General features: G+C 45.8%; 1 protein-coding gene across 1 annotated transcript; it reads right to left on the minus strand.

Moving 5' to 3' along the window:
- Positions 1-326: 326 nt before the first annotated feature.
- Positions 327-12,463, minus strand: D2HGDH (D-2-hydroxyglutarate dehydrogenase). The gene is given in 16 exon segments (XM_033150174.1): positions 327-1,097; positions 2,584-2,749; positions 3,692-3,834; positions 4,957-5,100; positions 6,400-6,568; positions 7,689-7,756; positions 7,759-7,881; positions 8,714-8,785; positions 8,788-8,823; positions 8,826-8,851; positions 10,314-10,371; positions 10,807-10,870; positions 10,872-10,918; positions 10,921-10,986; positions 10,989-11,219; positions 12,408-12,463. Coding segments are annotated over 15 exon segments (1,668 nt in total). The 5' UTR covers positions 11,212-11,219; positions 12,408-12,463; the 3' UTR covers positions 327-834.
- Positions 12,464-12,999: the final 536 nt, after the last annotated feature.

Here is a 12,999-nt window from a genome sequence, read left to right on the forward strand (position 1 = left end):
GGAATAATATCTCCACCAAATAGCCCAATGAAGACTGGTCACATGTTCAGCAGTCACAGAACACTGAATGGGTGTTAGGTGGAGTTGATGAGAGTTGCAGTCTGAAACCTCTGAAAGGTTGAGGAAGGCAACTTGAGCAGCCTTTTCCAACCCAGTGCTCCCTCTGGATGTTTTGGATTCCCAACTCCCATCAACCCCAGGCAAACATGGCCAATGGTCAGTAATGATGGGTGATGCGAGGGCCACACGTTTCCAATATTCGACTTAAGTTTTTGTAGAGTAAGAATGGGGAACCTATAAAGAAGGGCTGCTTTGAAACGTCGAGAAATGTTTTCATTACAGGTTTTATTTTTCCATGAAGAAAAGTAAAATGTTTAGTTCCCACACTTGGTTCAAAGCACAGAATACCCTCTTATCTTCTTCAAGGTCCTTGCCAATCCTGCAGCTGTCGATTTGTGTTTTGAATGTATGCAGCTGCAACAAGAAGGCAAGAGAAGCTATCCCACGAATTTCCTCCTGCAAATTGTTCTCTTATCCCAAGTTCCACTCCTACATGTTGTATTCAGATAAGAACAAAGCCCTAAAAATGGGGAGCAACTGGAAGCTTTGAAAGAAAGAGCCTTAGAAAACAAATGTTGTCTTCTCTGCTTCTCGGATAATTCAGGGCTTGGTAGATAGATAATACTGGGAGGACAATTCAACCCCTTTACCATTTATTTTGTTGGGTGGGGAGCAAACCTCCATTTCACGTTGCAGTTTCACAATTTGTTTACAGCCCCTGTGCTAGACAACCTCCACGCAAAGGTCTCCTGATCCGTTTCTTCATAGTCACCATCATGCAGCCTTATCCGGCAATGTCTTGTAAGGGTTTAGAATCCCTTTGGGGTCCAACATGGCCTTGAACTGCTGCATGAGAAGGACTGCTTCCCGGGGCTTACTGTAGTGGATATAATGCTTCTTCTTGAAGCCCAGACCGTGCTCTGCGCTGATGCTCCCACGGTACTGGGAAGTCCACTCATACACAAATGGCTCAATAGCCTCCAGCAGGGAATGACTGTAGGAATCTGCTGTGATGTTCAGGTGCAAGTTTCCATCTCCTGCCAAAGCGAAGTCCACGAATCGGTGGGTTTCAAAAGAGAAAGCAGAAAACATATTCAATTACTGGGCATGCAGTGGCTCCCCATAATTCCTCTCTTTATTCTAGAAACAAGGGTTATTTTAAAATATAATGAAGATTATTCATTAATATTATTTGTCTAAAAGCAAGGTAGACAATGTGGCGCCCTCTAGATGTTGCTGGAATACAATTCCCATTATCCCACTGACCACGTTGGGAGTTGTAGTCTAATAGCGTCTGGAGGCAGAGCCGTCTCAAGGGGATCTGCCGCCCTGGCGCGGCTATCCCTCTGGCGCCCCCGCCATGCCGCCTCTCCGCCGCCTCCCTCCCGCGCTTGCCGCCCCTTGGGAGGGGGGTGGGCGAGCGGGGGATGAGGGGCGTGGCGCTGGAGCGGCGCGGGGCTCTGCGCGCCCTTCCAGCGCTTCCGGGATGGGAGGCGAGGGTGGCCGGCTCGCGCTCCCGCGCGCAGCCGGGCAATTTGCGCTCCGCGCGCAGCCGGACGGCGCGGCGTGGCTGGGCAGCTCGCGCTGCATCGGGCGGGCGGCCGGCTGCGCGCGGAGCGCGAGCTGGCCGGCTGCGCCGCGCCATCCGGCTGCGCGCAGGAGCGCGAGCCGGCTGCCCTCGCCTCCCGTCCCGGAAGCGCTGGAAGGGCGCGCAGAGCTCCTGTGCTCTGCTGGGCAGCCAGAGGGCATGGCGTGGCCGGCCAGCTCCCTTGCCGGGAGTCAGAGGGCGCTGCCGGCAGGCGCTGCCAGCGGGGCTGGAGGGCGGAGGCGCCCTCCAGGCCATTGCGCCCTGGTGCGCCGCGCCACCAGCCCCAATGAATGAGACGGCTCTGTCTGGAGGGCAACACATTGGGTATTCATGGTCCAAGGGATTTCTAGAGGCCACTCTCCAGTAAGCTACCAGTGCAATAAAAAAGAATAAAACAAAAATTAGGTAAAAACCACAGTTGAAAGCAAGATGCAGAACAAACCATAAACAGCAGTGAAAGATCGGCAGAGCAGATAAAAACTAGCTCACACCATGTGCTGGAATGCCCATGAGGAATAAAAATGTATTTCCCAGTTGTCGTAATGACATCACAGTTGGCACCAACTGAACTAGCCTGGGGAGGCCATTCTGTAAGTCAGGTACCATGGTAAAAACAAAACAAAACCCCCTCTACTCTTTATCATCGGCAAGCTCCTTTCAGATAGCAAGCGGAACTTTCATTTTCTTTTGGTGAAGTTATTCCATCACTCTTTTACTTTTGGCTGAGGCTGAGAGACAGAAGCTGGCCGAAAACCATCCAGCAGCTCATAGAATCCTAGAACTGTACAGTTGGAAGGGACCCCAAGAGTCATCTAGTCCAACCCCCTAGAGCAGGTGAGAGCTGAACCAAGGACTTCCTTATACAGCACTTTGCTATAAGAACCCTAAATCCAAATCAGTAAAGGCCATTTGTTTCCAAGCACGTTGCAGCTTACCTAGGTGGCCATAGCCAACCACGTTCTTGGCATTTCCGCCCAGCCGTGTCCGCATGTCCGTCACCAGATCATAGAGTTTCTCCACAGGCAGCGAAATATCATATTTGTAAACGGATCCGTCACAAGTCAAGGCCTCTGTGATCCGTTCCCGCAAGGCCCAAAGCGCCTGCAATGGACCCAAGTGGTGACTTCAATGGAAACGAAATGCTTTCGTTTTCATTCCACATGGATGGCTTTACAAAAGTGAGCTGCTATCTGAACACTGCTGGCTAAGTCATCTCGGATACTTGGGTGTTTATGTTAAAAGAACCAATTAATCTTCAAAGAATAATGAGCTTAGGCTAGGTTCAACAAATCACCAAAAGCTTATTTAGTGCTGGGCTGACATTATTTTGTCATTCCAATGAGCGATTCCACAGCAGCTTAAGTCTTCCTTTGCAGCATTCCAGTTGGACCAAACACACACAAGTCTCAAAGGACGTGTTTCAGCATTTGTCCTGATTTGTTTTGCAAGGGGATTAGACTGCCAATTAGCTACCAGGTTAAGTTCAAGGTGCTGGTTCTGGTGTATCGAGTCATACAGAGCTTGGGACCTGGAGACCTGAATGATCATTTCACCTCTTATATACCCGACTGATCACCGCACTCCTGCAGGTAACATCTTATCAGGAAGTCCATTCTGAACAAAATAAGAACATGGTATTGCGTCTTGTGGCAGCTACTCTTTGGAATCCCCTCCCCTTTAACATTAGGCAGTGCCGGTTCTACTGCCTTTTCGATGCCTACTGAACACCTTCCTCTTTCAAGCTTTTAAGCTGGAATCTTTCCCAGTCTGCACCTGCCTTGGAATTGTTTTAAATATATTTGTATTATTTTGTCTCTTGATGTTTGCTTTCCTGGGATCCTTTGAGAAGAAGGGAGGGACATAAATTTAGTAAAAGTAAAACATTAATTAATTAGACAATGTTGACTATTTGATGAATGCCTAGCAATTTGGGATCGCTGGTGTATGCCAAATACACCAATAGCTGCACATCCATTGGTACGCAGTTTCAGATTCAAATCAGAGCCCCAACCCAAGCACAGTTAGGGAGAAATGGGAAATTACCTTTATTTTTTTATCTTCTGAAGCCAGAGTCCCCTCTACTACCAAACCAGAGGCCATGACATGTTCCAGGAAGTGGCTCAGCTTTTCCTCATCATGGGCAGAATTGGAGCCTGAAGTCTCAATTAGCACATAGAAAGGACTTTCTGGAGTTGTAAAAGCAGAATCAGAAAGCAGATGGTCACTATCAGCTGCAACAGCTAAGAATCACACTATATTCAGTGGAGTGACTCCTGCTGCACCATGCAGAATTTAAGAAAATGGTGTTTCTCTGAAATTTTGGATCTTTCAGTGGATCCTGCCAACCTGCCCAAAACGGTTCAACCAAAGAAGAGGAGGGAAAAGGCCTTTTCCTGAAGTCACATTAGCAGCCATCTTATTTTTTAATCAAAAATCTGTTTCTCTAGTATTACTAACCTAAAAGAATCCCCAAAGAAAACTGAATCTGCGGACTGCCTCACATGACACAGTTTCCTGGCCTATATCCTGATTTTACTAGACTAGTTGCCAAAATTCAGAAAAAGTGGAATTTGGTTTAAACATTTGGTTCCAGATTCTCCTGCCCACACCTTCCTTAGATGGCTCTGTAAATTTGTGAAAATGGTAGAGAACGCCAATTACATATGGTATAAAAAAATGCATAGGCTGGGGGTATTGGCCAGGGTGGGGGTTCTTGCTGTTATTGATATTAATTTTTGGTATCTTTATTTTATATATTATGATTTATATGGAAATGGATTCAATTTGGTTGTGTACTTTTTGATGTCTTATTTATTGTTTCTAACTACTTTTGTTATGTTTGTAATTATGTATTTTAAGCCGCCTTGAGCATGGTTTTAACTATGGAAAGGTGCATACAGATAACATTATGCATGTGTGTAATGCTTGTTAACAATGTGTAAACATTGAATAAGAAGTTTAACAAAACAATGAAAATATTGATGCAAGGCAACATCAGGTATAATATGTGTGCATAGGTCCTGTGCAGTTTTTAAGACTACAAAATCCATGATGTAGCGTGAATGTGAGCAAGAAATTCATTCAAGATTACAGTGGGCAACTGAGTAGCAGCAAGCCATTTAATATTGTCAATTCCCTTCTTTTTGCAACCTGGGCTAAGCATAGCCCTGAGTAGTTACATCTACTGTCACAGAAAGCACTTAGGGAAGCTGTAAATTTCAAATCAACCATTTGATCCTATTCCCCCACCCCCAACAGAATCAGTGAAGGAATCCCTCCTGTGAATTTTGCATATGGCTAGCTGGTACCTGAGATTGGGTTGGTTAATTTGAGGTGTTGCTCAACCAGCTTCATGCACTCGTTGTCCATGAACTCATAGGCAGACAGGATTTCTCCCAGCATGCCTTTGCAGAGAGTGAAAGTTTTCAGGACCTGAGAGAAACTTGGACAACCTTTACACAAAGGAAAACATAAAATAATTAAAAAGAGAGTTTCCTTTAAAAAAAAACAACCTACTAGGGGGAAACATGACAGCACACCTATTCACATCAAAAAGCCTTCTAGAAAGGTGCCACATGTGTGCAAAACTGTAAAAGATGAAAAGGACAACTTATTTGCTAAACACAGAACTCTCCCCTTCCCCCATTCTTCAGGATGGAGGCTTCCATGCTGCAAAACAACATTAACAGCAGCTTTAGGAATGACACCCATAAAATAGCTTAAGGCTGCAATCCTAACCCCACTTACCTGAATAAGACCCATTGAATGTAATAGGAATAATTTCTGAGTAGACCAGGTTACGATTTGGCTATAACTTATTTACAGTTCCTTGGCTCAGTGAATTATTAAGAAAGTATGACGAGCCTGCTGAATCAGGCATCCTACCGAAGAATTGATGCTTTTGAATTATGGTGCTGGAGGAGACTCTTGAGAGTCCCATGGACTGCAAGAAGATCAAACCTATCCATTCTTAAAGAAATCAGCCCTGAGTGCTCACTAGAAGGACAGATCCTGAAGTTGAGGCTCCAGTACTTTGGCCACCTCATGAGAAGAGAAGACTCCCTAGAAAAGACCCTGATGTTGGGAAAGATGGAGGGCACAAGGAGAAGGGGACAACAGAGGATGAGGTGGTTGGACAGTGTCTCGAAGCTACTAACATGAATTTGGCCAAACTGCGGGAAGCAGTGGAAGACAGGAGTGCCTGGCGTGCTCTGGTCCATGGGGTCACGAAGAGTCGGACACAACTGAACGACTGAACAACAACAACCTAGCCATCTAAATTTTGCTTCCAGGACCACATGATTACATTTCCCCATGACATTGGTGCCAACATGCCCACGACCACTGACTCCTCCCCAGCATGTCCACCAGGCTATATGGGCAGCAGGCAATATCTGCAACCTTTGGGCCAGGCAAGCAATTCACCCTGCTGCCTGTATGACCATCACACACCCTGATTTGAAGCTCAGCCCAGAACTCTTCCAGACATATGTGAAAAGTGATCTGCTGGTTACGTTAACTGCATTTTCTGCTCTTACCCTGCCGGTTGTGCTTTCTCTGTTCTTATCCCAACCTTTCCTAACAAGTCAGTCACCATATTCAGTGGAAACAAAATATAAATATAACCAATTTGTCTTCGAGGGCTGTAACAGTTTCACCATAAGTGGAGTTGTGTCCAAGTCTAGTCTGCTAAAATACCACTAGTAGTTACAAATAACACTTCTGAAAATAGAGAGGAGAATGGCTCTTACCAAGAAATGCCAAATTCACGGCCTTGGGTTTTCGTGGGCATAGAATGGAAACTGCCGTAATGACGCCCAAGGTCCCCTCAGACCCAATGAACAACTGCTTCAAGTCATAGCCAGTATTGTCCTTCCGCAAAGATGCCAAGCAGTTCAAAACAGAGCCATCAGCCAGCACCTGGAAGAGGACATCCTTAGATAATTCCTTGATATATTTGAGAGGGTGTGTGTTTTGTTTTGTTTTGTTTTTTTAAAAAGGCTACAATAAGATTAAACATAACATTTTCAATTAAATTAATTAGTTGCCATCACACAGAATATTTCAGGAGGGAACTTTTTAAAAAAGACAATTCCTAAGGGCAGAGTTGGATCTGAAATGAGATGAAGAGATTACAATTCAGTAATTAACAGGATGCGCATCTGAAGTGGGAGTGAAATTATTATTATTATATATTATTATTATTATTATTATTATTATTTATACCCCACCCATCTGGCTGGGTTTCTCCAGCCACTCCAGCAGCTCCCAACAAAATATTAAAAACACGATTAAAACATCAAACATTAAAAACTTCTCTAAACAGGGCTGGCTTCAGATGTCTTCTAAAAGTCAGATAGTTGTTTACCTGATGGGATGGCGTTCTACAGGGCAGGCGGCACTACCGATAAGGCCCTCTGCCTGGTTCTCTGTAACCTCACTTCTCATAGTGAGGGAACCGCCAGAAGGCCTTTGGACTGGACCTCAGTGTCCGGGGTGAATGATGGGGGTGGCTAACCTTTTGGGGTCCAAGGGCCAAGTCACCACCTTCCCACATCTCCAGTGGACCATGTCCCAGTGGGGCTATGAAGTGGGCATGGCCACCCACAGCTAGCATACACACCACCATAGCATGCGCACACATATACACCAGTGTGTGCATATACACATGATATCCACATTGGGGAAGATATGCAGGCAGGCAGGCAGGCAGGTTCATGCACAGGATAGAGATACAATTTCTCCCTTCGCAACTGCTCATGAGAACAATCACCTGGTGAGTGAGGAGGAGGAGTGATCTGTACCTGATAGTGGTGCTGGGTAGGCAGAGAGGTTGAAAACCTCCCCACCCAGCTCAGCAGCATGATGAGGATGAAGATCTGCTGATGTCCTGGACTTCCCACCCATGTCTGTGTCAGTGCCATATCAGGTCAAGGGGCTGATGGGCCACCAGCTAGGGCATTGTGGGCCTCTAGTTCATCCCTCCGATGGTCAAGAAGAAGATAAAATATGGGAAGCAGCTTTCAAAGTTTCATCTTACCACTTCTAGTCCTAGGACTGTCCCTCGGAGAGAGCCGTAGCGCAGGAGCCGCAAGCCACCGGCATTGTAGCTACGTTCCCTCCAATGTGGCAACTGCCCTTTGCTCCGAGGTCAAGCGGCATGATGAAATCCAGCTGTTCCAGGTACTGGTTGAGGTTTTCTAAAATGCAGCCAGCCTGGCAAACAAGGATTCCTGAAAAATCAGTACAGTCATACCTTGGGTTACAGCCGCTTCAGGTTGCGTTTTTTTCAGGTTAAGAACGCAGCAAACCAGGAAGTGTTTACTTCCGGGTTTCGCCGCGCACGCACACACACAGAAGCATTCTGCGCATGTGCAGAAGCGCTCAAGCGCGCTTCGCGCATGCGCAAAGCAATGCTCTGGTTGCAGAATTTTGGGGTGCAAACGGCACCCCAAAACAGATAGTGTTCACAACCAGAGGTACCACTGTATCCAGTTACAGCTCTGAGAAACGGATGCAAACTTCCTTTTTTTGTTGGCGTAATTTAAACCCAAAGAAATCTCCTGTCCGTCAGAGGGGGATCAGAGGCTTGGCAACGAAGTAACATTCTCCCCCCCACCCACCCCAACAGCCTCAGGATCAAGGATCTGAGAGGTGGGTTTTCTTGTTTGTATATTGGCATCATTGTCCAATTCTTTCATTTAATGCCATAAACACAACCAGAATTACACTTCTTGCTGTCCAGCTGTTATTTCTGGCTTGTGCAATGACCTCCCAACACTTCTGAACAGAAAACCACCTTCGCCTCCCCTTTATTTGAGCTTACATCCCATTGCTATTGGCAGAGGAGGAATCAGCTCTGCCATTCAGGGTTCAAGAACCTCCCATTTTGTCCTCCCTTATGCGAAACTCTTAAGACAGGGTTGAGGAACCTGTGGGTCCTCCATATGTTTTTGGAGAGCCAATGGCCAGAGATGATACACTCCCTACTCCCTAATTTAGGAGAATGGCAATCTTAAAGGAAGATAGTTAGCCATTTTCCCTGCCATGGGAAGATATATTTACCAGAAACGTTGTCAAAGCTGATGATCTGGTTCATAAGAGCTGTGGAGAGAATGATCTCATCAAAGACAGGACGCTGCCCCCAACGAGGCCAGTGTTACCCCCCTGAGGTTCACAGCCAAGTTCCTCTCATGGCAGTACCTGAAAGGGAACACATTTTGCCCATGGGGTCTTGTTCCTAAGGGCATATTATGCCGCCTTTGAAAAGGCGACCCTAGTGAACCAAAAGTCTTTTTTTTAAGATCAAAGTTCTAGACTGACTCAAGAGTAAACTTGGCTGCTACTACTCAGTAGTTTTAAAATGCACACTAATCCCATTATTGCAGTAAGACTTCAAATAGTGGGTTGAGATCCCAATCCTAAAGGATATGAAGGTGCCACACAAGTTTAAATTAAGTGGTACACACCAGTGTTTTTCAACCAGTGTTCCGCGGCACACTAGTGTGCCGCGAGATGTTGCCTGGTGTGCCGGTGGGAAAATTGAAAAATTACTTTATATATAGTCAATATAGACACAGAGTTAAATTTTTTAACATTTTTTAACATTTTCTAATGGTGGTGTGCCTCGTGATTTTTTTCATGAAACAAGTGTGCCTTTGCCCAAAAAAGTTGAAAAACACTGGTACACACGAAGATAGCCAGTGTGATGTGCTTGCAGTTGTGGTGGTAGCAGTGATGGGGGGGGGGCAGTCTGGCCAGGATCTTGGAAGTGGCTGCAAGCTGTCTTGCGTGTGCTCTCGGTTCACGCTTTTTGCCACATGATTGTACACCTGCTGTATTTACCTGCTTGTGTGGATGAGCCCTGAGATGCTATGCATCCCTTTAACACAGGGATGTGTGCAACTAGCTCACCCTTAGTTTAATTTCATGGAGTTTTCACTTAAACACCATACAGATAGCAAGGAGGGGAAAAACAAGCGGAGAGGGAGAAAAGTGCATAGGAAAAGAGACTAAGAAAAAACTTCTATTGCTTTTAGATTCACAGTACATACACGTTAGGAACCATATTCTATTTGAAATCATCTCATCTACCATCAATTTAACTTATTTAGTAATAAAAAACAAAACCGAAATACCATATCTCTGAAGGCCATTTTTCTTCAGTTTATCTATACACTAAAGGCTAAGATTTGCTCTTTGTTAGAGGACATGACTAAGTCGATGGGAGGAAACTGTAGGGAACAGATTCCTCCTAACAGCTGAAGAAACTTCCTAATGGTAAAAGCTGCTAGACAGGAGAACAGACCACCTTCCGAATGTGATGGGCTCTCTATATGATTAGCTGCTACTCACAGAGAGACAAGGGAAGGCAGGAAAGAAGGTGACGGTATAGACTCCGTCTTAGGAGTCCTGACCTAATAACGATAGTACTGTGTGTTCATGTGCCTCTGTCTATCAGAGTGGATACTAGAGAGAGACACATAAGAAAGGACTCTGAGATATCATCATATGACTCCTGAATATGACTCATAGTGATGAAAAACAAGATAATACACATATCTTAATACATAGGTGAGCAAGACAGAAGTAAGGCACAGTCTCCTAAATACAGACTTCTCTAACGCTGTTTATTGAGTTCATGGAAACACAGTTTTTATGTTACCTGAGAATCTCAGATACTTCTGCTGTTGTCCGTGGCTTCAACAATATTTTACTGCAGCCTGTAATCGAATAGCATAGAATGGAGAAATCATTGAAACTAGAATAGAAGCTCGCCCACACGACTGCTTTCCCCTACCAACCCCCAAATAAAAAAATACCTGTGCTGATTAATATGGCTAAAACTTCATGTGCTTGTAGTAAAACGTACACTGCAGATTTATAGCCTTAAGGGGAAGGGCTGGAGCTCGGTGGCAGAGCACGTGGTCCAGGGTTCAGTCCCCAGAATCTCCAGGTGATGCTGTGAAATACTCCTGCCTCAACTCTGGAGAATGGCTTCCAGTAAGTACAGCCCAGCTTTACCCAACCTGATGCTCGCCAGGTGTTTTGGCTACAACTCCCATCAGCCCCAGATAGCACAGCCATGAAATTTGTTGTCCAACCCAATTGGGCTGGTGTAGAAAAATACTTTAAAGCAGTTTGCCAAAATAACGTACCTCTTACAGACTTCAGCCAGTCCACATTGAAGAGTTTCAGTTCATCTGAATCTGGAATGACTCTAGCCAGGCATAAGGTTTTCAAAGAAAGACACATCAGTACTGGAAACACGGCAAAGGGAAGCCTCTGCACCCCATATCGCTCACTGGTGAGCATCACTTCCTGGAGGTGAAGCTGGTAGCATGCAGACCTCTCTTGGGCAAGTGACTGATGCTCCATCGGATGGAAGGCATGATGAGAACTTCTCTGTTCAATGGCCCTGTTCCTTCTTTCTTAAGTTTGGACCGGAGGACCCACATGTCCACTACATTCAACGCTTTTCTCTGGCATCTGATCTGCAACCTTGGTAAGGACCAGCGGTGTCTAAACAGGAAATGCCGGACAAGGCTGCAAACAACAGCCATGAAGGAACCTGAATTGCAAAAGCAAAATAAACACCCAGTTTGATCAACTTCCTCTGAAAGGCACTCAACTCGATTTACCGGTATTTTATTTTCAGCTATCTCTATTCATGGGAAAGAGAACTCCTTCAGGAACTGAAAGATCACGATCATGGGTAGGATAGGCTTCAGGGACACAGCACTTAAGAAACAACATAGGAAAGCACAACCTCTTGTTTCTATACAACCCTTATCAGCCCAGCATCAAGCATGAGCAATGGCCATAGATGCTGGGAGCAATATCTGGAGTGCCAGAGGTTGCACTTACCTGCCGGATTTTACATATAAGCTACAACAAGCTGTAGCTTAGGGGCCCGCCCCACAAAAAAATAAAGGAAAAAAAAAACCTGGATGTACATTTCCAAAACATAAGATAAAAAACATAAAACCTACATACAGCAAGTGTTTTGTATGTTGTAGGCTGCTATTTGTTATGTGCAAATGGCTTTAGATACCTATTAGGTCCATAAATTACCATACAGCATATATTCAACACAAAACAGCGACAATTTGTTGTTGACAAAGGACGGCTGGACACATAATAAGGGCCCCATTACCTTCAGAAGCTTAGGGCCTCATCAAACCTAAATCCGGCGCTGCCTGCCCTACTCAAATTCAGCCTGCAACTGAAGCAAATGCAACTGAAAGTTGCTTCCCTGTTTTCACTTCCCTCTCCTCCTTCTGTCGATCTCCTATATTGAACTTTTAAGATTGTAAGCGTTCTGGGACAAGGAGGTGTCCTCTCCCGCACTCTTTAAACTGCCGTGCACTTAGCTGGCATGTATTATAAACCAGTTTATATATAGTGTTGCTTATTTTGCTGTAACGGATTAACATGGCTGTTTCCTTTGTGAAGTTCCATTAGGCTTGCGGGAAGAGGAGGAAGCCTCGGGTCCCTCAAAGTCACTGTTGGGTGCAAACATAAAGTGAACGCGATCGATGTCAGAGCAAGACGCGGTGTCAGACCTAGATTCGCCCCTTTGCCTGGAGCGGATTCTGGTGTTCAGGACCGGGAGGGAAGTGCAAGGCCAGGCACCGCTAGGCTCCTCCGGAGGGCAGGCAGCTCTCTAGAAACCGGCCGCAGCCAAAGACGTTGCCAAGCCAGAAATCACAAGCGCGCGCGCGCGCGCGTCCTTGCAGTCGCCCTTTCTGCGCCTCACCTTGAACGGGGCCCACGGGATCTCACCCACTTCTCCTTACGCAGCTCCGCTTCGCTTCTCCGCTCGCTCCTCCCCCTCGTGCTCTTTTCCGAACCAAACAGAGAAGAGGCGCGCCGTGTGGGCGGAGCCAGGAGTCAGGCAAGGAGCGGGGCGGAGGGAAGTCTGCGCTCGGCGTTTGTGCGCACGCGCGAGCGCGTCAAGTCTCCCTGTCTGCCTTTTCGCATATCTTATATTAGCTCCATTTCTGAACCCTTTTAAGCTAATAATACTTTGGATGCATTTTAAATTTGCCATTTTGTGTGTGGGGATTTTTTTTATTGTAAGCTGCTCTGAGGCAAAAGAGATGCAGAAAGAATTTATCTTTATTTCACAAGTTTTATATACTGCCTGATGGTAATAAGCCCTATTCTTACCCTTTTCATATTATCCACATTACTGACTGGAAATACTTGCCTCGAACCAGATATGCACATCTCCTCCCACCATTGTCAAGTCCAGTGTTGAGCGCTTGCACCAGGCCTGGGGAGCTTTAGGCCCCCCAAGTGCTGAATATGGCCCAGCAGACATCTCTGCCTGGCCCTCCAAACGCTCC

The sequence above is a fragment of the Lacerta agilis genome, chromosome 5, assembly GCF_009819535.1.
Source record: "Lacerta agilis isolate rLacAgi1 chromosome 5, rLacAgi1.pri, whole genome shotgun sequence".
Taxonomy (NCBI): Eukaryota; Metazoa; Chordata; class Lepidosauria; order Squamata; family Lacertidae; genus Lacerta; species Lacerta agilis.